A 22,437-nucleotide genomic window follows, 5' to 3' on the forward strand; every position below is an offset into this window, starting at 1 on the left:
ATACTAGACAAGCCTCAATGAAGTTATGTGTATCTCTTCGTAATGTTGGCCAATAAAAGTAGTGCTCAATTGCACTTAGAGTGGCTACCCTCTCTCTATGCCCTGCATAAGGGGGTTCATGACTTTCTTTAAGCACCTTTTGTCGAACAGGAAGAGTGACACAAAGGCGATTGTTCATGAGAAGGTAACCGTCTTTGATGGAATAATCTGGATGAGAACCTCCTTGCTGTAAATTTGACCAAATTGCTGCAAAATCAGTATCTTCATCGTTTGAAAATCTTCATGATGAGCCACTGTAATAGTTGCAATGCGAGGCACTCTAGAAAGTGCATCAGCAACTATATTTTGTTTCCCTGGAGTGTACATAATTTGAAAATGAAACATAGATAAGAAATTTTTCCATCTTGCATGTTTCTCCTGTAAATGCTTTTGAGTCTTGAAATACTTCAAGCTCTGATGATCAGTTTTAATAAGAAATTCATTGCCTAAAAGATAATGTTTCCATATCTTCAAAGCATGAACCACTGCGAAGGGCTCCTTTTCATAAATGTCAAACGTTTTCTCCACATCATTTAGACGGTGACTTTCAAAGGCTACGGCATGGCCTTTTTGATTTAGCACTGCACCAATACAATCACTGCAAGCATCTGCTTCCACACAAATGGTTTTACCAAATCTGGAATGATAAAAACAGTTCCAGAAGTAAGAGCTGTTTTCAGCCTTGTGAAGGCTGCCTTCTCTTTTTCCTTCCATTGGAAAGAGTTATTCTTCTTTGTAAGGTCATAAAGTGGAGAAGCCATATGTGCAAAATGCTTGATGAAGCGGCGGTAATAAGAGCATAAGCCAAGAAACGATCACACCTCATGTACATCATGAAGATGAGGCCATTCTTGGATTATCTTTATCTTTTCAGGATCCATCTGAATCCCTTCAGAAGAGATGACATGCCCAAAGTAATTTATTTTATGCATGAAAAATTCACTCTTTTTACCATTTACTAAGAGTTGATTTTGTTGAAGTAATTGTAGAACAATCTCCAAGTGCTGATGATGCTCCTCTTCATTCTTGCTAAAGACAAGAATATCATCAAAGAAAGTACCGACATATTGTCAATGCTCTCTAAAGATGCGCTCCATCATTCGATTAAAGGTGGCTGGTGCATTGGTTAATTCGAAAGGAATCACCAAGAATTCATAAAGACCGTATGAAGTGCGGAAAGCAGTTTTGTATATATCTTGTGGTATTACCCTAATTTGATGATAACCACTCTTTAGATCAATGCGGCTGAAAACCTTTGAGCCTTCTAGACGATCCAAAATGTCGTCAATTCTGGGAATAGGGAACCAATTCTTCACAGTGATTTTGTTGAGGGCTCGATAATCAATGCACATCCCTAATGTGCCATCTTTCTTTTGAACAAGAAGAACCGGTGAACAAAATGGTGAGCTACTTGGCCTAATTAGCCCACGGTTGAGTAGGTCTTCGACTTGCTTTCTGATTTCTTCTTGTTGAGGACGGCTCACACGGTATGGTGCTGTATTAGGAGAAGAACTTCCTGGAATAATATCAATATGATGGACTTCTGGCCTTTCTGGGGAAGCTGATAAGGAAGATCTTTCGAAAAACAATCTTTATACTTTTCCAAGAGCTGAAGTCGCTCTTGGTTTTCAGCATTCATATTATCTTTTACATTAGTGACATAAAGCAAACAACATTGAATATAATTCTTAATTGCTCTAGAGACTTGTATATGGCTTACCATAGGTATGGTGTCTCCAGAAACTCCAGCTTAGATCTCGTACTTCTTGCCTTTGTTGGTGAGTTCTATCTTCTTTTTCTGAGAGAAGATGGTTGAATCTACTCTATGATTCCAGGGCATGCCAAGAATCACATCGCAACCATTAAGGTCTCTGATACAGAAGGTATCTTCGTCACTGTAGCCTTGAATTTGAAACTTGAGCTTGCCAATGTAGGGTGTCACAGTCTTCACTGTGTCACCTTCATCGGCATTTAAAGCTTGGCGAACTTCTGCTGGAGTGTCCATCTCTTCATTCTTTAATCCAAGCTCTTTAGCTAATTGCAAGGAAATGACATTTTCATTCGTCCCAAGATCTATCAAGAATAGTGCTTGCTTACCTTGCAACTGTCCCCAAGCTTTTAATAATTTGCGCATCTCTGGAGTGTGAGTTGTGTTTGCAACTACATCACTGATAGTATTGATTTTCACTTGTGACTTAGGCTTGTTGTCAGAAACCTTGCTTTGTCCTTTGTTTGGACATTGCTTCGCTATGTGACCTGTTTGTCCACATTTAAAGCACTTCCCTTCTTTCATGAAGCGTTGCTTTTCTTCTTCGGAAAGTTGCTTTGTTTGTGGGTATAGATTGGAGTGAAATTGAGGAGCATTAGGAGGTGCATAGGGCTTCATCTTCTTTTGATTTGATGGCTGCTTTTGCCGCTGTTCTTGTCCTTCATTTGGCGCTGAATACTCCTCATCATCAGCTACTCTCTTCTTATCATTCTTTTGGAATGATTTGTTGCCATTGTGCTCCATTTCCCATGTCTCAGCATGGTCAATGAGTTCCCTGAGATTAGAACAATGATAATGATTAAGAGCAGTACGAAGCTTAAAATGCAAACCTCCTTGAAACTTCCTAAGCTTTTCCGAACTGCTGATCTTCTTGAAATGTTGGACCTTCAAAAGTAGCTCCCAAAATCTCTTGGTATAGTCACCAAGTGACTCATTTTTCCTTTGCCAAAGCCGATTCCATTCCATTTTTACATCTCTTTTGAAATGAACAAGAAGAAATTGGTTTTGTATCATGGGAACAAAGGACCGCCATGATTTTGGGGCAGCATGATCATATTTCAACCTTGTCCACCAAGTATGGGCTAAGTTGGTCAAATGTAAAGCTGCAAACTTAATCTTTTCTTTTTCTTTATACTTGTCACGACCATACAAAATTTGAAATTGACGAATAAACTTCAAAAGAAGATCAGGATTTCGGGAACCATCATACATACTGAACTTGATCTTCTTTTCAAGTTGAGATAGTGACTTAGTCTTCTTCTTCTTCTTATGCCTTCGTCCATGCCCGGATCTTGAGGTTGAAGATGATGAAGTGCTTGATGGGGATGAAGATGGGGACGAGGGTGAAGAATGTCGACGCCTTTGACGATGATGAGGTCTTCCACAAGAAGGGTGTGACTCTTCCTCACTAGAAGAGGGTCCATCAGAGTAGGCGCCAAATGACTTTGAAGAAGAGGATGAGCTTCGACGCGATACCTTTCTTTGTCTCGAAGTAGAATGGGATTGCCTCTTATAAGTAGTTGGACTTCTTGATCGGCTCCTTTCATTGGTATGGCTTTGTCTCCTTGAAGCAGATGGGCTTCTTTCCTTGAATTCTTTGGGATTCTCAACTTTTTCTAGTTTGAGAAGTTGCTCACGAATTTGCTGATTCTCCTCTCTAAGACTTTGAATGGCTTGAAGGATAGCACTCGACTGATCTATTGAGACTCTAAGAAAAATATGCTCAAGCACTCAATGCAAGGGTTGAAAACAAATAAACTTATAATTGTAAGCACTACCAGTATTGGGGTGAGGACCGAGCCAAAGCTCTGATACCATTGTAAACGCCCCGAACAACGTAGTATACTTAACAATTATGATTTTCGCTTGTTTTCGAGATTTAATATAAAAGAGAATGAACATTAAGCTGAAAATGAAAATTACTCACAAAATTACAGCCATGAAAATGTAAAAGTAATGGAGACAAGATTGAGGGTTGAAGATGGGCAACAATCTCTCTCCCTCCCCCCCCTCTCGAAGAAATGTATTTCTGCTCAATCCAAGTCCCTTAGGGAAGAGCTCAGTTACAATTAACCTGAGAGTGAGGAGAAGTAATTCTCATTCTCACAAGATCATGCAAAGATGTACAAACACACATGCATTATCTATTATGCAATGATAAGAACTGATTTTTTTACAGTATGAGAGAAGAAAGAGGAGAAATCAGCCTTTCTCCATCGTTGATCAGTAGTACATGGATAGGGCTTGCTTCTTGTTGCTAAAATGGAAGAAAGAGCTCGAAAAGAAGGTGCTGTAATGAATTTACAAGCTTGCTGTCCTGTAAAACAGCAGTGATAGAAGAGGAAATATGGAGGAATTTGATAATGGAGAAGTGGGGATGATGATGGGGATGGATGGGCTAGTTTCTGGCTATGTGTGGGTGCTGTACATGAGTTTACAACAAAGAAAAATGATGCTGAAGGAAGAAAAACGAGCTCTTATTTATAGGAGAGGGAAGAGCTAGTACAAAAGGGGAAAGTGGAGTAACACAAGACAAGTGTCCAACCACATGTCATGAGATGTGACAAGTGGTGAGACACTTGGAAACTTGTATAACAAGTGTCTTGACACTTGTCTCTTCTCTATGGCCTTCCTTTTTGGGCTGAATACTGTCAAGAATAGAAACAACCAAATTTAGTAAGCACAGTCAGGGTATAGAATTTACTATTTTTAGAATGTCATCCCTATGTTTTAGGACTAGCATTTTTAGGCTAATTCGAGGCTCCTAAAATTTAGGGATCTTCTAAAATTTAGGGATCCCCCAATATGGATATTATATAAAAGCTTTTTCTATTTTCATCGCAAAAACGGTATCAGAATCTTCATGTGATTTTTCTATGCAAATAAATGTGCATTTCAAGCTTTCAGCCCACACATGCACATTGTACAAGCATTTCATGATCATGCCATCTTGTTGATTGTAACTGTCTGTTCTGGTGGATCTAGCCCATACTTCAAGGCATCAATCCTTTCTGTGTGCGAGTCTAACCCTGATATGCGTGAGTTCTGGTCATAGGCGCCCGATCAGGCCATATAGGTGGAAGTGTGAACTATCTTTTCTCTAACTCACTGCGTGGGTGCACCATAACCTGTGACCACTCATCAGTGGCCAGCTCCAATGCACTTTTCTTTATATCTAATTATTGCAAAGGAAACAAATTTAATAAATCATTATATAGACAAATTAATGAAAAAGGATACAAATTCTGTTTCTATAGAGTTGTGACACATCGAGCTTAGTATGCAAAAATTAATGCTTTTTCACTTAGCCAAGGATTCATAAACAGCTCATTAGAGTCTACCCTTTACGTATGTAAAGAGGGGGGATCCTTGCTGATCATTTGTTTATATGTTGACGACCTTTTGCTTATAGGGACACATGTTGGCCAGATTTCAGCATTCAAACAAAATTTACAGCAAACTTTTGAGATGTCAGATTTGGGGTCTTTGCACTATTACTTGGGCATTTAGTTCATTCATGATGCTATTGGTTTATCACAATCGAGATACATTGGTAAACTTCTTGAGAGGTTTGGCTTACAGGATTGCAAGCCAGTCTGTATACCAATGGAACCTGGATTGAAGTTGTCATTGCATGATGACTGTGACTTGTTTGATATCCACACATATGCTCCAGCAGTTGGATGCCTTATCTACCTATGAAACATTAGGCCGGACATACAGTCTGTAGTTTCAGCCTTGAGCAAATATATACATCAGCCACGCATGTCACATTGGCAAGCTGTCAAGCATGTTTTCCGTTACTTGCAGGGTACTAGGACTTTTGGATTGCTTTATACCAAGGGGGGGACCACTACACTTACATGCTTACAGAGATTCTAATTGGATTGGTGATTATGATTCTCATCACTCCACTAGTGGCAATTGTTTTTTTCTTGGCTTAGCAAGAAACAATCCATTGTTACTACATCGTCAGGTGAAGCTGAATACAAGGCAACTTTCACTACCATAGTTGAATGTGTATGGCTTAGATGCTTGCTAGCTGATTTGGATGTATCTGTCATGGAGCCTACTCCTTTGCTCACTGACAGTTAGTGCAGTGGCACGAGACCCAGTGTTTCATGCATACTCGAAACACATTGAGATCTATTATCACTTTGTTAGAGAGAGGCTACAATGACGGAGATATCAGCCTTGTCTATTGTCCTACCACCAGTAATGTGGCAGACATCTTCACCAAAGCTCTTCCTCGCGACAAATTGAAGCATTTCACAATGATTTAAATTTGATCTCCTTTGGTGGACAACCCTTGTATTTTGATCACTCTCCACTCCAAGGGGGTTGGTTGGGTTTCACTCACACCTACGCTCACAGAGGAGTGTTGGTGATCCTCAGTAGGACACCGGGGCACTTTTTACTCTTTGTACGAAAGGTTTTTCCCCCCAAATTTATTCCTTGATTTTATGTGCCTATGTTACACAGTTTTGGGCACTTATCATGTTTCACACACTTCGGGTGTGAACAACTTCTTACAACCCTAAGGTTTAAGGGCTGTACTCTGTACTTGCACCTTACACTTCAAATAATTGCATTGGGTGTCGTGCTCTCACACTCTACACTATCTACTCCACTCTTAGCTGAGCTTCGATCCTTTCCTGCTCTCACATAGCTCAAGCAGCTCAATAATTTGGGCCAAGCCAGAATCCCATGTGCTCTCAATGGAGGTTGGATTGGCTTGAGGACTGAGGTTGAGGTCTAGTGAAAGTCTTGCTCACCAATTAGACATACCCTGATGAGTTCGTAAGGGTGCTGATTGATAGGGATTTCTAGAAGCTGGATGATCAGCATTCCACCACTGGTTGTTACTGCTACCTTTATTTTTATTTGATGTATAGTATTTGCCCCTCTTTGTCCTTGTGGAGCAGAGGTGTGACCACAAGTGCTTGAGGTAGTCCCTTTGGCATTGGCACAACACTCCTTGTCCACATGGCCTGCCTTTTGGCAATGAGTACAACAGTGGTTTTTCCTGGGCACATTGTAGTGCCACCACTTCTTGGGTTTTGCTTGAGGGGAATTATTCTGCAGAGTATCCCGTTTCCCCTTTGACTAAGATCCATTACTTGATTTTCCCTTCTTAGAGTGGAAAGCAGGGCACTTTCAGAAGAAAGTGCATTTTCTTATGGACCTGATCCTTCAGCCTCACAAAGCGTAAGCTGGCGGTCAAAGTCATAAAAGGGAGGCATACGGGGCTTAATATACTGAATAATCTTCACAACTGGCTGAATTGAAGGGGATGCTTGTACCTTCCCTTTCTAGACTTCTGTCCCTTCCTTTTGTAGACTGATGTGGAGAGTCATTGCTTCTTCATTTTTGGTTATTTTGGGTTTTTTTTCCTTTTGTAGTGGAGGGGAGGGGGAAAGCTGACTACTGGACAAAGGTCATGGTCATTGTCACACACATCTTTCTGAACATTTTGAGATTGTTTAGCTCAAGACCTTGCAAAATCTCCAATCTGTAAGTAGACTTACTGCCTACAGAGTTTGACACTTAGAAAGGGGTGTATCAGAAGCAACTAGTGACATCTTATATTTGAAGATGTAGAGCAAGTGAGGTAATCTATATATCTGACTCATGCATTGACACAGCCTCATAACTGCAATATCTGGCCACTGCTTAGCTTTGCTGTAGTTGTTGCAATAGAAATTTCAGTGGAGGTTGTGCTGTAAATTTTTTAAAACTCCAGAATGTGCAAATTTTGCAGATGATCTCCATTCTTCTTTGTATGTGACCAGGCCTGTTCTGCACATTTCCTGAGTCCACGCTTTATCTTTCAAAGCTACCTTTCTCTTGTTGTGTGTGGTATAGTGAAACTAGTTGTGAGTTTTAAAAATGGTGTGTGTCTCCCTCTCTCAATCTTTAGGAGAGGTCTGTTCATTTAATGTCCATGCCTTAAACAAGTCTGCAGTATGACATATTGTTACTTTCTCACAATAGGAGCATCGATGTTATCTAAGAGTTGGAATAATATGATGAAAACTAATACATTCGATAGCACTTGGAATCATGGCTTGGGGACAGTCCATCACCATCATAGTTGGAGATGTTGGATCCCCATCTTGGCACCAGGTGGATCCCCCCCTTAGCAGCGGGGAGTACCTTGTCTCCTTGAACACTTGCATCCTTGTAGTATTGATCTCTCCTCTTGGTCTTGTCGGCTAAGGTTATTCAGTAATGAGGAAAAGGCTTCAAGCTCCTATACACACTAATAGTATTGACTTATCAAAATGGTGTGGTATAACGATACAATTAGGGACTTATTAAACTTGTGCTGTTTTTATTGTACTGGAAAGGTGGAATCCTAGTAACTAACAATGTCAGGGTTAAGGTTTGAAGCTCCTATGCACACACATTTTGAGATTAGCCAGTTAGGGAAAAAGTGATTAAATCAAGTGATAGTGTCTATGCTGATTTGTTTCCATTTGCTGGACTGTTTTAAATGCAGGTCTTCCATTGTTTGATTGGTGCTTCGAATTTAGGTATACCTGTTGTGGTTGAATCTTTGACCTTTTGTACTGGATTAAATAGTGTGATTATAGGACAAGGTTGACAGAACTCTTTAAGGAATGTAAGTCTTTGATTAGAGTATTTTGTTGTAATGCAGGATATCTTATTTATTTTGTGCTGACACCTATTGCAAAATGCAGTGGTTGGACATGCTGGTCACATGCTTGTGGTTTTGTGGTGATGGGTATGACTGTAATCTCTGAATTTGTTAACAAGGAATTTCTTTCCTGTCTCTCTCAGTCTCATGTAAATTTTTAGTATAGTGACCTTTGAAACCAACTGACAGGTTTCTGTAAGGCTTAAAGAATTATAGGGATTTAGTCAGATACCCTAGAATAACACATCCTTTAGGGCCTACTTTGTAGTATAGATGTTAGATTGGTTGGTGATCTTTTACTGACATGATTAGCTATGAGGCTAATGTGCTTTACAGGTTCCTGTTCAAACTATGACCTTTGCTCTAATCTTGCACTGGTGAACTTGTAAATGACTAGGCTCATCTGTAGCTATAATTCATTGCTGCAGCTGTATTTGCCCAAGGCTTTTAACGATTGTCAAGCCTTGTTGCTGTTGCATGTAAACTAATGAGTTTGTTTGTTTCTTGCCCGCCATGTGCAGCACTTCCGCAGATTGTGTTTCTGGCTACATTCCTCCTGCTCCTGTCCTTCTGGTACTTTCTCGCTTCTGTTAGTAGACTTTAGTTGCTGTTATGAATGCTTCTGAAGGTATGCTAGGTTTTTTGTGCCTGATAGTCGGTGAATGCTTCAAAGCAAGAGTTGTAAATACCTAAGGGCTCTCTATTTTGTAGCATAACACAAACTCAGATTGTATTTAAGGCATTTCTATTTCAAGTGACAGAATTTTTGCAGAGGTCTTCCATCTATTGGATTGCTCTACAATATTTTTACTGTGAATGATGACAATAGTTTGACTTTTACATTGACTGCTGAGCTCCCATAGTTCTTGAAATTTGACAGTTGAAAGTAATACTGCAAGATTGGATGACATTTCTCCTGAAAGATCATAAATATACCCTTGCTTGGATTGACATATTTTTCAGAAGCAGTTGCATGGCATGAAGCATTGGAAGATGTTATTTCTGAGGATGCCAATAACATCATGGTTTCAGAATGTCAGAGATTTTAGAGCTCGATATACTCGGCTTAAAGTTGTCATTCATAGCATAGAGAAAGTTCAGCTGTCTGTAGCTTCTTGAGAGTTTCAAACCTCTTAAGCATTTGCTCATGTTTAACTCTTAGTTCAAGCATCAAATTGTTCCTCTTTCTGGACTCTTACCTTCTCCTTTCTCGAAGAAAATGTCCCCTTTGTGCTGCAAAACTACAATTGGATTTAGGCCATGCTTCAATATGAGTTTTTTTGAAATTCAAGATCTGAATGTTTTCAAAGTTGATGCTTGGAGATAAAGCATTTGAGAGATCTCAGGTCCAGAAGTTGATAGCCTATATCTATTTATCTCCATGACCCCTGCAAGTGTGCCTCAACTCTTGTGCTAGTACTTCCCCCTGTTAGCCTGTCACTTTTAGTGTTGTCAGTCTGTCATCTCTTGGTTGTTAGCTCCTGTTAGAGTCTAACAGAGACATGGGAGCTTTGGCATTTTAGCATGTATTTCTCCTCCTTTAGGCCCTTTCTCTACGTGTGTTAGTCGGTTTACACCTCTTGTCAGCCACGGACTGTTCCGGATGCCATTACATTTTTTGTATTCAGCATTTATTTCAGTCAATGCAGATTTCTTTCTTTCTTCATCTTCCTAGTGTCTTCTTCTCTCTGTGTTTGAGTTCCTTCTTCCATTGTGCTCTCTCATGGTATCATCCCCTAAGAGAGGACACAATGTAGTCTAATTGCAGAGGAGACCTCACAGTCATCAAATGCAGGCATCAGCCTTTGTGTTTGCTGCAAAGTCAACCCTATCTGCTTGAGGTGATCCCATCTGGACTAGGTGATAGCTTCTCCTTGCTTGGCGGCTGCTAGTGACAGCTTTCTGCCTTCAAATGCAATATTGGTGACAGTCTACACCATTAGGCGATAGGTTTTTGCATTATGCAACAGCATTTACCATTCAAGAAGCACATCTACACACTTCTATAGCTGATTTCCTCTTGTTCTTGTGCTGTTGCCAAGCAAACATAGAACTTTTTGGGTGATTGTAGGTTATCGAAGATTTCTCAATACTAGTTTTTCAGCTTTATTGACTCAAAGGATCAGGTCTCTCATAATTCCTTTGAGAGATGGTGAGATTATCAGAGGTCAGAGTCCCCCTTTCGGACTCCTTGTTTAGAGCACCCCTTGCCTCCTCCCTCCCTCCATGTTTCCCATAAGGCATTGTCTATTGGCCTGAAGATGCCTTACATGGCACTCCCTATATAGGTGCTTGTGCTTCCTTCTTTGCCCAAAGAAGACAAGTTGGATGGTTCCAACTATTCTCTATGGTTGTGCAAGGTGTGCATTCTTAACACCTTTGATCTTTGGGAGTTTATTTCTCTCCCTGTTCCTTGGCCTGTGGAAGATTGTGCACATGGGTCATTGATGGATCCTGCAACCCTTTGGGATTGGCTCAACTCTTGAGCCCGATCCTTTCTCTTTATGAGTTTATAAGATTTTGTCTTGGTTCATGTTCGTAGATTAAAGACTACAGTGTATGGAAGAAGCTTGGGTCTCTTTACCATTAGAAGATGTTTGCCTACATGATCTCCTTGAAAAAGGAGCTTCGGATGCTCGATGTTGATGACTCTCCTTCTATGAAAGATCACATCAAGAAAGTGGACAATATGTGGGATGAGATTGTGACATGTGTCCCTCAGGAGGATGTTATCTTTGGAGAATATGGCCATGATTCTATTGACTCAGCTACCATCTCTTAAGTACAATGTCTTCTACACCAACCTTCTGGCTTCGAGGACCCGAGATACACTTCTTTGAGAGGAGCTTTCATTGCTTGTCTCGGAGCATGATGAGTGTCTCATAGAGGTAGGGACTATTGGATCCGGCTCTACGAAGGCTTTTATTGCATATTCTAGGGGCGGCATACTTTCCTCCGCATGTCGTACAGTACTGATTGTACCATACGATATGGTACGTATCCGTTTGATTTCGTACAGTTAAACTGGTTGTTTCTATGGTCATCACATTTGGCATGTTTCTGCATATCACTATACATTCCCTCATGTGCATCTTTGGATTTATGTCGTCTTGTGTGGCACCTTAGGGGGTGGGTGTTGAGAAACCCTTCACCATTCACTCGCAGTTTGCGTTTTTGCGTTTTTGCGTTTTGCGTTTAGGGTTTGTAGCCCCAAAAAGGGGTGCCATCCTAGATTGACTGTGCCTATTTATAGGCCACTCTCTCATTCATTCCTTACGGCTGATTCATTCAGTCCATCACCTCTTCTCTCCAGCCTCTCCACTACCCTCACACTCCTTCAAGAGGACATTGCGGTTCGTGGTTCATGGCTGTCTTCATCATCTTCCTTGTGCTATGGCACCCTTGTTCCCTTGTATCACATTTACTTCATGATTCAGAACTTCATCATTCCATTCATCAGAGTTTCTTGTCTCTTCTCTTCTCTTCTCCATGCTTGCCGAGCTCACTCCGTGTTCCTCCCCGCAAACCCTACTGTCTCACTGGTACGTCATCTTTTGACATGGTATCAGAGTTGGTTCTGCTCAAACAACGGCAAAGATCCTCCACTCCAGTGAAGGCAAAGACCGGTGGCAGGTTTCGGCATCCACTTCTCTTCTTCTGTATCAAAATCTCGTTTTTGCAAATTCCAGGTGTTTTCAGCTTGTTGCCCATACCCCTTTTGCGGAGGACATCACAGTCTCAGCTGTCCATTGCCGTTATCTACAATTTGGCGCCTGTTTTCAGCCTTCCACCCGCAGTTTGCAGCTGTTTACAGCAGAGCAATAGTTGTTGATCACTCTCCATTCAGAAAACAATCTTGTTTTTGCATATTTCAATCTCTTATTGCTGGTCACATCCTCCCACTGGCAGCTCACTTCCAGTCCTTCCACTATCCTCCCACCCCTTGAGGCGGACATTGCGGTTCGTGCTTCACATTGTCCTCACACCCCTTGAGGCGGACGTTGCAGTTCGTAGTTCAGGGTGGCTGACCTCTTCCTTCTTCAGCAAGGCACACTGGTATCCATGGCTTCTTTACCAATAGATGACTAGACTACTAGGTGCTCCTACCGTGGCATCACTGGACACACCACCAATGCTTGCCGACTTTGACCCTTGCTCCCCACCCCTCGGAGTATATGCATCTTTCATTAGGCACTCCTTGTGCCACCTCTTCTTTGTGGGCCACTGAGATTGTTCTGCATCGGCTATCAGAGTACTATGCTCAAGGCAATAAGACGTATCCGATGCGCACTAAGTCCTTTCGAGCACATGGATGATCGATCGGCGCTACGGCCTCCTGGAGATTGTCACAATGCCAACGGCAGTCTTCTCCCATGTATTTTCCGGTACAATGGCTTCCACGACCTACGGATCTGCAGTCCGCTCCATCGAGAGATAGTGATTGTTTGATACTATCTCCTTGCTAGTTCGCTCCTTCGAGAGACAGTGGCTGCTCGACTCATTCCTCTTTTTCGGCTACCCAGTCCACTCCACTAAGAGACATCGACTATTGCCCACCTCTTGCTCATTATGAGCCCCACCCTTCCCCACCCTCGACTACTTAGGTTCGAGAGGCTACCTTTGGGAGCTCTTTGATACCCCAGATACCTTCTTCGGGGCTCGACCGGCGGCACTTTCTTCGTCATAAGACATTTTAGAGTTTGTGATCCATGAGTTTTTGGATTCCCTATCTACTTCAGAGGGGGATTCAGAGGGGGATGTTATTTCTTTGCTCTCAGAGGGGGCAACTACTTCTTCTTCGACTTCAGCTGGGGCCCCTCCACATCCCACCTCAGAGGGGGAACCTACTCCACATGAAGTTCTTCACCCATACTCTACTTTCTTGGGGTGGCTGTCTTCGACTAGTCATCTCTTCTACTGATATCCAAGATCTAGAGGATCTATTTAGATTGGGGCCCTTGGGTCTTTAGCAGTGACTTGGTGACTAGGCCTTCCTATTCCTTCTAGCATGGAGTCACGGAGCTAGTGGCTTACCTCCCGATGTTGAGTCTCGGATTCTACAACTCATCCAGTCTCCTGACTATCTTTAAAGGTCTCCTTTCAGTTGGTATTCTCAAATTACAGGGTGGATCTTCTTCGTCACTTGGTCAGCATGGAGCCACGTGCTGAGATCGAGTACGGGCATATCCTTATGGTTCTTGGCACCACACAAAGTCCTACATTTCTCCTCTGCATTGCATGTTTTCATCATCTTTGTACTAGGGCGCTTGGGCAAGTGAACAATTTCCCCACGAGGGACACAGTCCAAGTGGCACTTGCTGCATGAGCATTTTTTAGCATGTAGCATTGTATCTCCACCTCACTCTTCTCTTGTTCCCCTTTTTGGGCCTGAGAGGGGGTGTTGAGAAACCCTTCATCCTTCACCCGCAGTTTGTGTTTTTGCGTTTCTGCGTTTTGCGTTTAGGGTTTGCAGTCCCAAAAAGGGGCGCCATCCTAGACTGACTGTGCCTATTTATAGGCCACTCTCTCATTTATTGCTTACAGCTGATTCATTCAGCCCGTCACCTCTTCTCTCTAGCCTCTCCACTACCCTCACATCCCTTCAAGAGGACATTGCGGTTCGTGGTTCATGGCTGTCTTCATCATCTTCCTTGTGCTACGGCATCCTTATTCCCTTGTATCACATTCATTCCATGATTCAAAACTTCATCATTCCATTCATCAGAGTTTCTTCGCTCTTCTCTTCTCTTCTCCATGTTTGCCGAGTTCACTCCGTGTTCCTCCCCGCAAACCCTACTATCTCGCTGGTACGTTATCTTTTGACAGTGGGAAGCCTTGGATACTTTAGCCCACTCCCTTTTCTAGCTATGCGCTTCTCCTCCAGTCCCCCTTGAAATCCATCTAGCTTGCAGCCGTGTTTGACTATTTGACTCTTCTCTCATCTACAAAAGGTGCTCTTCTCCATGCTTCTACACCAATTTAATAAGCATTTGCCATTCTCCTTTTCCTCTCTTGAATCTTGAATCTTGGTGGTGATTTGTGATTCGTGAGGCTCTAGTCTCTCACTCTCTTCTCTTTCTCGCATTCTATCAAGCCTCAAGCCTCAAGCCTCAAGCCTTTGTCTCACTCTTGCTCTTTCAACTTTACCCCAACCCTCCCCCTCTCTTTCTGTCACGAGGACGTGAAAATTTGATGCTTTGCTTATGTTTAATTGGCATTTGATTAAAGGATTAATCAAATGTGCAATTAAAAGATGCACATGTGTTGCACATGTGAGGTGCAAGCTACTTTTTCACAGTTGAAGGCTGAGGGACCCTGTGAAAAAGATGGGTGTCAAAGGTAAAAGTTGTAACAAATTACACTTGTTAGACTCTAGGTGAATTTTGGTGTCAGTTTGTCCCTAGGACCATTAATTGGCCTTTAAGTGTCAGTAGTGACACTAGGGACTAGGCATTAATTAATGGATTAATGCTTGTCCAAGGGTCAATTAATGCATGGGACCACTTTGGGTTGCAAATTGCCTAGCCAATTAATTTTTGGATGGGCAAGGTCAATTTTTTGGGCATGGATTAAGGGCTGAATTAATTCTGAAAATTAATTAAATGGCTGAAAATTGTTGAAAATGGATTGTGAAAGCTGTCACTTGGCAAAACTTTCCCATGCAAGTGGGGGAAAGGCTAAATAGGGCTGAAGGGAGAGGGAAATCTCGTTTTTTCATTTTGGAGCTGTTGGAAAGAGGTGTTGGACTGTTGCTGCCAGCTTTTGGGGCCATTTTCCCAGCCATTGGAGACCATTTTGGTGATGGAGATTGCATATTCTTGACCTTGGGAAGCTGGCAATTGCTGTTGATGCACTTTCTCCTGAAGATCACAGTCTTTGATGCTCCTATTGTTGGTGCATCTGTTTACAGCAGGGCAGCATCTGATTTTGATAAGTTCTTCGCGACAAATCTCAGAATTTTCTCTCTCTACAGCATTCTCTCATCTCCTTCAGTCTACGCTCAGCCATTCTCAGCAATTCTTAGCCATTCGGAGGAGATCTCAATCATTTTTGGTGGGCTGATCTGTAATTTTTGCAGTAATCCCTAATTTACAGCAGAAATTAGGATTTAGCAGCCACCTTGGGATCCGCGCCAGAGATTGAAGGCTCAAGGGACTGAAATCAGCAGCTGATAATTGAAGATTATCAAGGGATTTCAGGAGCCAGCCCATCCCGAATTGATTTGGGGCAGCATTTGGCCAGCAAGGGTCAAATTGGAGAAGAAGTCCTGGGTGAATCATGGGGCAAATGACCCAAAAGGCTTGCTAGTCATTTATGATAGTAAGAGCAATTGGTTAGCAGGAGGAGATTGAAGAATCTCAAGTTGTACTCCTTCCAATTGAATGAAAGCTAAAGAAATACCGCAAGGGGCGCCAGTTTTGGGGCCAACAGGGAGTCTACTATCCAAGAATGTTATGGTAAAGTGTGTATTTCATTTTATGTGCATTTATTTATTGCTGTAATTAACTCTTAAATCAGGTTATCACCACCCATTCCAAGAAGGAAGGCTGGTTTCACTTTCAACTTTCAAGAGTCAAGACTCAAGCATCTCACTCTCCACCTCTCTCTCTCTCTCTCTCTCTCTCTCTCTCTCTCTCTCCCCGTCAAGCCTCTCCATTTGACATTGGTATCATGACTTGTGAGAAGTATGAGGCCTTCAATCTAAAGAAATCAAGTTAGAATTTATTTTTGATACTAATATCATAGAAGAAGAGAAAAATGGAGAAGAGAGAGAAGAGGGAAGTAGAGGAAGAAGGAAGAGGAAAGTGGGAAGTTGGAGAAGAAGGAAGAGAGAAGAGGAGGTGACGGTGTTGCAGATGAGAGCAGACTGTATGGAGGCAGTGGACAAGACATGAGGCTGGAGCTGATGGGACCTGTGGGAAGGGAGTTGATGGGACCTACGGGCGGGCAAGCATGTGTAGAGGAAGCAAAACAAGTAGGAGGCGGGAGTTGGAGCTGACCTAGCTTTAGGTAAGTGGCCTGCCACATGGCGTTCACTGTCTTGTTCTTGATAGGGATGCCATGACATTATTTGTGGCATTTTTCCATGCAGTCGGACTGCATTTATTGCAGTCATATGGCCTATTTCAGCTGGTCGGCCATATTTATGGCCCATTTATGCAGGTTGGCCAGGTTTGTGGGACTTGAGCTATTAATAGCTGGTCCCTCCCCACTTTGGCCATCATCTTTTGCAGGCTACTCCTCTGACTTGGGCATACTCCTCCGTCTTCACTGCTGCTGCTGCAGTCATAATTTCCAGCCAGATCTGGTGCCCTCACTTAATGCCTCCAGCTGCATGCAGGGACTGATCAGTCCAGTTTGTATTCAGTATTTATTTCAGTCAGTGCAGATTTCTTTCTTCCTTCATCTTCCTGCTGTCTTCTTCTCTTTGTATTCGAGTTCCTTCTTACATTGCGTGCTCTCACATTCACTAACCTTAGAGATATTCTACAAGTTGTTATCACTGTCTGTAGAAGCTGAATAAGTAGATCCCATCATTGTGTCCAAGACTTGGGTACACAGAAAATGCATGATGCTTTGAAACCGCATTTGTGCTAGTTCAATTTCTTGTTTATGATAACTCAAATTGTGCTTGGACATAGCTATCTCCCAAGGCTTGCATTCAGAAAGTCTTGTTTTACATACGCCAAGATCAGGTCTATTTACACCCTGTAGGACTTGATGCTTCAGCCTTGCATTTGGCCACAAATTTTATACACCCTTTCAGTGATCAACTTCATTGTGTCTGGCAGCAACTCATGTCATCTAGCAATTCAAATGTTATTAGCGTCAGAATGGTTTGGTTAGTCAATCACAGCAGGCTTATGTACCACCCACCCCCCACCCCTTTTTTCTTGCAAGGTCCCTTGCATTAGTTAACCAAAGTATTGCATCAAGGTAAGAAATGTGAAGCAAGTAGTCAGTCCCTGGCTGGCTATTCTCTAAGGAAGAATATTTTGTTTAAAGTAAAATGAATCAGCAAAGCAACATGAAGTGTCAGCACTGTACTTTAATTGATGTCTGCAGAAAGTTCAAAATCAGCTTTTGGTAGAGCTTAGGAATCAAATTTATCATAGTTGGCATCGTTTTCTGATTTGTAGGCTGGATCTCTGTCACCAAGCTACAGATAGGGTAGAAGATGAGGAAGATGAAGATGAGCCCGATTATACGGTCCTTCCAGTGTTGGGTTGTCAGAAGGACTCAAATAGGAGGTGCTGTGCATGCTTGAGGCTGCCTCGGATACGTAGCAGGCAGAAGTTTGTGATTGGGGTGAGGTTCATCCGCTTTAACTTTCCTCTTTCACCAAATTGCAGTGACTGATATTTCTGTTAAACAAGGTACAAATGTACTCAAGTGATCTATAGCTACGGAAGCCTGAAGGTCACCCTGCATTGTGCAGTTTTGCACACAATCAATTGCTATCATTGCTATTTGAAAGTTCGAATGTTGCTAGAACAATTCACAATTAATTGAACTGAGTATACTGATTCAAAGTGGGAGCTCACTTCTTGCAATTATTCTTGATCATGTCTAAATTTTTTCTGGAAAGGCAGGTTCATGCATAAAGTGTCTGTTTTATAACTAATATGCATATTGTTCAGTTCCATTGTGCAAATTTTTTTTTGTGAGGTTGTCTGTGCTTTTAGAGCCATAGAGATTCAACAACCTGTGCATAGACAAGCCAGTGGCATGAGTGCATGATTTAACTGCTCTCTCTAAATTTGCTATATTGCCAAGCACATAATTTTTGTGCTGTAGAGCACAAGTGGTGTGCTCAGTATAAAGTATGTACTTTATTACACTAAGTGTGTTGCATAGCACAGCCAAACATGCATGCATGCATGCTATGTAGTGTGGTGAAATGTGCTTAGCATATGGGTTGTGCTGTGTAGCACATTGATTGTGGTATGTATCACATGGAATGTGCTACATAGCATGCCAGTCTAGTAGATCCACTGAAGCATCTGAACTGATGGGCCTTTGTGTTCAGGTTGTCATACTCATATGTCTGTTGACAGCAGCCTTTGCTGTGCTTATTTGGGTTGGCATGGGAGAGGATAATTCCATTAATTCTGGCACTCTTGCTCAGGTAAGTCATTGCAAGTATACTTCTCTCAGTATTCAAAGCTTCAAATAAGTTGATTTTGTCCTAAATGATAATCTTTTGATGGAACATGAGACATGCTAAATTTTGATAGCTTATGTTTAGCATTAACATGTACTTGGAAATGCATGTGCTTCTGTGTGTGCTGTTTGTGACTGTTGTGCCTTTTTTTGGGGGGGGGGGGGCGCTGGTTGTTGTTGTTGTTGTGGGGAGTGTTGGTTTTGTTGAGAAATGACAAATGATGTATGCTTTAGGAAGAGATGTCCTGAATCCCATATGCACAGTGAGGGGAGTGGAACAACCCAACTACTATAAAGCATTGTACTTCCAAGGTGAATAATGCAATATCAAGATGCTTTGTACTTTCAGCTTGTGTCATTGTTATTGTCAGTCTCTTACATAAGATTGTGTTTATGAGTCCAAGCTTCCATCTTGGAACCTAATTCACTTGTGTAACAGTTGGTCTATTCATTGTCCATGTCACTATGAATTTGGTCTTCATCTTCGAACCTCCATAGCTGCCATGCTCTAGATCCGTGATCTTTAACATGGTATTAGAGCTCAGTTGAGCATGGGTTAACTCTTCTCTCACTCCTCTCAGCTCTGCTCAACCTTAGGTCAGCTCAGTTTGAATGCATGACCTCAGTCCTCACTTGAATCTCGGCCATATCTCAACTCGATTTCTTCTAGAGAGTTGCAACATCACAAAATTTGAGCCAATTGATGCACGGAGCAGCCAACATTGCATAATTTCGTTGTCGTCGTAATTCTATGCCAGATTCCTGTCATACGGCCTAATCTACCTCTACACGCCATGATTCACCTTGCAGATATAGGGCTTTTGAAGGTCTATACATAAGCTATCTCCCACATAAATATTGTAGCAAATGATCCATTGTAGCTCTTGGTACAAGCAAAAAACCAGATTTACAGGAAACCCTAAAACAGAGATTCCATGGCCTTGGACTTCAAGCTCAAAAATCTTGTAATGTGCCGGCCTCCCAAATTGTGGGACACGTCTTAGCAGCCCATTGAGAGATCAATCTAGAAGACGCTGCCCAGCACTCCCAAGGAATGACACGGGGTTTATCAACTAGGGTCTCTCGAGTCTGCCTTGCAATGGAACTTATCCGGCCGTTCTCACTAGGATCGACTTGAAGTCCGGGTTCCTAGCAGTCAAGTCTTCCTAACAGCCTTCTAGCGTCGGTCGACAGCCGCTCCGCTTTGCGTATATACAACTGGACCCAAGCAGTCAAGTCTTCCTAACAGCCTTCTAGCGTCGGTCGACAGCCGCTCCGCTTTGCGTATATACAACTGGACCCAAGCAGAATCATACCACACTTGGTTCAAAGAGAATGGGAAATGAGAGGGAGGCATCGATCGACCTCTCTACCCATTGGGCATAGTCTTATTTCGGTCCCCTAAAACGGTATGAACTAGGGTTCTAACCAATATTCTCCGAGGTCATTATTTAACTTTTCCTAATATTTCTCGTTAACATTTCCTTTGAGGAAAGCTCTCGGCTAACCGAGACCACCCTTTCGTAGGATAGACCCATTAGTCACATCCACCACGCTTCCCTCGGGGGTTGTTTTAGTTATCTAATTACCTACCACATTATGTTTGACACATAAAAGCAGCTTCTTTAATTAACCCGTTAATCACAGGTTTTTTAATGTAATTTAGGGCATTGACACGAAAGCAAGATAAAACAAGATCAAACACTTCCTTAACTTATCTTCAGATTAATGCTTGTCTCCCGCCCATACAGGAGAATTAAGTGTTTCTTTCCGCCTCCGTAGAAAAATCCTTCCGTCTCCCAGCAACAAAATCCGAAGGTTTATCCTACCAAGATTCCGCCTTGTAACTAGTATCAAGGCCTCGAGATCCCATCTTGAGTCACGTAGAACACTTGTGTAGGGTCCGGAGGTATTGGGATTTACGGCTAGAGCCCCCATTGGCATTCAAGCGTCCTCCTACGCCAAGTAATTTCCACGGAGAGACCTCTCGCGACGGGTTCGGTTCACATTCGCGGCGCGGATTCATAACCCCCTTGGTTAGGGTTTGGTGGTTCGCAGGGGATAGCTAGCGCTATCCTTCCTTAATTATCCCTTTAGGAAATCAACCACAGCTGAAGCAACCAGCTTAATAACATTTACTAGGGAAAACATCCCTTTTGTTTCCATGGCAATCAGTCATCTTAGACCCGGCCATGCAATCATCAATCACAAACAACTTGGATTAGCATCCAAAACCACATCAACAAACAGCTGAATGCACAATCTCTTGCTTCAAGGCATCGCAATCCCATTGCATGCACAACCATAATTTAACTTGGATGTATCAAAACACTTTTACAACCTTTTCAAAACACCAAGCATAACTTGGGTCAATAATTCATCTTTAACAAGATCAACCTTCGTTAAAACCATTTCAACAGTTCCAAGCAACATGCTTAGCATGAATCAACTACCCTAAAGTTCGCTCTTCCCCTTGGGTTAGGGCTTCGCAAGGTTGATTTAACAAGTTCCTTCTAGGTCATTTTGTCTTGCGCGGCCCTCGACGGTTGCGACTTACTTGACAATCTGTCTAGTTTATTGAGTTTCACAACCATAGAGCCTTTGATGGACAACCCTTAGTTGGAAAAGAAACGACTAAGTCCTTGGAGTTGGGTTCTTAGGTTTTCAAGGTATGGCAATAAACCCTCCTTGTTGGGTCATCAGTTGGACATCAACTTTAAGTAAATGCAACATCTTCTAACCTTCTATCTTTAAGTGTGATACTATGCAGAATTTTTACTCTTTATCTTTTACTTTTCTTCCGCCTAAGCCGTGAATGCAATAAACATTCGTATGCAGTGTATGTTAATCGAAGGCCTATGATTCATTTAACTCTCAATGAAATATAAATTATGATTGCCTTATATCTTCCTAATGCAATTGTGATACCTTCCTTTTCTGTCATTGCAATCCCTATTGCACCCTTATCTTTCCATTCCCAATGTATGCAATGTAGCTTGAATATCCTCCCTCCCATCACCCAACTTATAATTTCCCAAGAAATAATATAGCTTGGTCAGTTCATGCAGTTCTGTACAATAGCATCGCATGCAAAATTTCAACATAAAATCTATGATCTTTCATTCAAAGAAAGCTATCATTTCATTCAAGTCTATATGTCCTTTTCCTTTTCTATGTATTTTTATCATGCAAATCTTCCTTTCCTCATGACTACATGATATGGGATTATTTTCAATTTCAAAGATCTGTTTACATGTGCTACTATATGATCGAGAGCAAGGAACCTGGGCCTGAGCGGTCCAGGGGGAGGGGGGGGGGGGGTTCGACATGTTATTCGCGTTCCCACTAGTGTTCCTAACCGCCTCTCCGTCGGCTCATGATGGTCCTGCAGCTCCAGTCGCTTCCACGTCGCTCAAGCTCCGCCTTTAGGGGGGGCCATGGCTCCGAGTGTACCTCTATCTCTAAGCCCTCTACTCTATCTCTCCCTATCTCCTTCTTTTCTTCTCTCTCTCTCCTCTTCCTCTCCTTCTTCTTCCCTTCTTTACCTCTCTCTCTCCCTCTTCTTCCTCTCCTCTCTCTCCCTCTTTCTCTCCTTCTTCTTCTCCTTCTCTCTTTCTCTTCTTCTTCTTCTCCTTCTTCTTCTCTTCTCTTCTCCCTCTTCTCCTCTTTCTCTTCTACTACTTTTTCTCCTCTTCTCCTTCTTCTCTTCTTCTTCTTCTCCCTTCTCTCTCTCCTTCTCTCCTTCTCTCCCTCTTCTCTTCCTCTTCTCTCTCTTCTTCTTTTCTTCTCACTCTCCTCTTCTTCT

General features: G+C 42.2%; 1 protein-coding gene across 3 annotated transcripts in view; it reads left to right on the plus strand.

Moving 5' to 3' along the window:
- Positions 1–22,437, plus strand: part of CAND3 (tobamovirus multiplication protein) — an 88,060-nt gene that overhangs the window by 50,976 nt on the left and 14,647 nt on the right. For all 3 annotated transcript variants that reach the window (XR_015692692.1, XM_087689965.1, XM_087689964.1), the window contains exons 3-7: positions 8,310–8,343; positions 8,469–8,555; positions 8,990–9,041; positions 17,609–17,777; positions 18,499–18,597. Coding sequence is in view for 2 of the 3 variants with exons in the window: in XM_087689965.1 (XP_087546091.1) it covers positions 8,310–8,343; positions 8,469–8,555; positions 8,990–9,041; positions 17,609–17,777; positions 18,499–18,597 (441 nt within the window). In the remaining variant the exon portion in view is untranslated. The remainder of the gene's footprint in view (positions 1–8,309; positions 8,344–8,468; positions 8,556–8,989; positions 9,042–17,608; positions 17,778–18,498; positions 18,598–22,437) is intronic.

Source organism: Lygodium microphyllum, chromosome 12 (assembly GCF_053477565.2).
Source record: "Lygodium microphyllum isolate KBCC chromosome 12, Lygodium_microphyllum_v1.1.10, whole genome shotgun sequence".
NCBI classification, from domain to species: domain Eukaryota; kingdom Viridiplantae; phylum Streptophyta; class Polypodiopsida; order Schizaeales; family Lygodiaceae; genus Lygodium; species Lygodium microphyllum.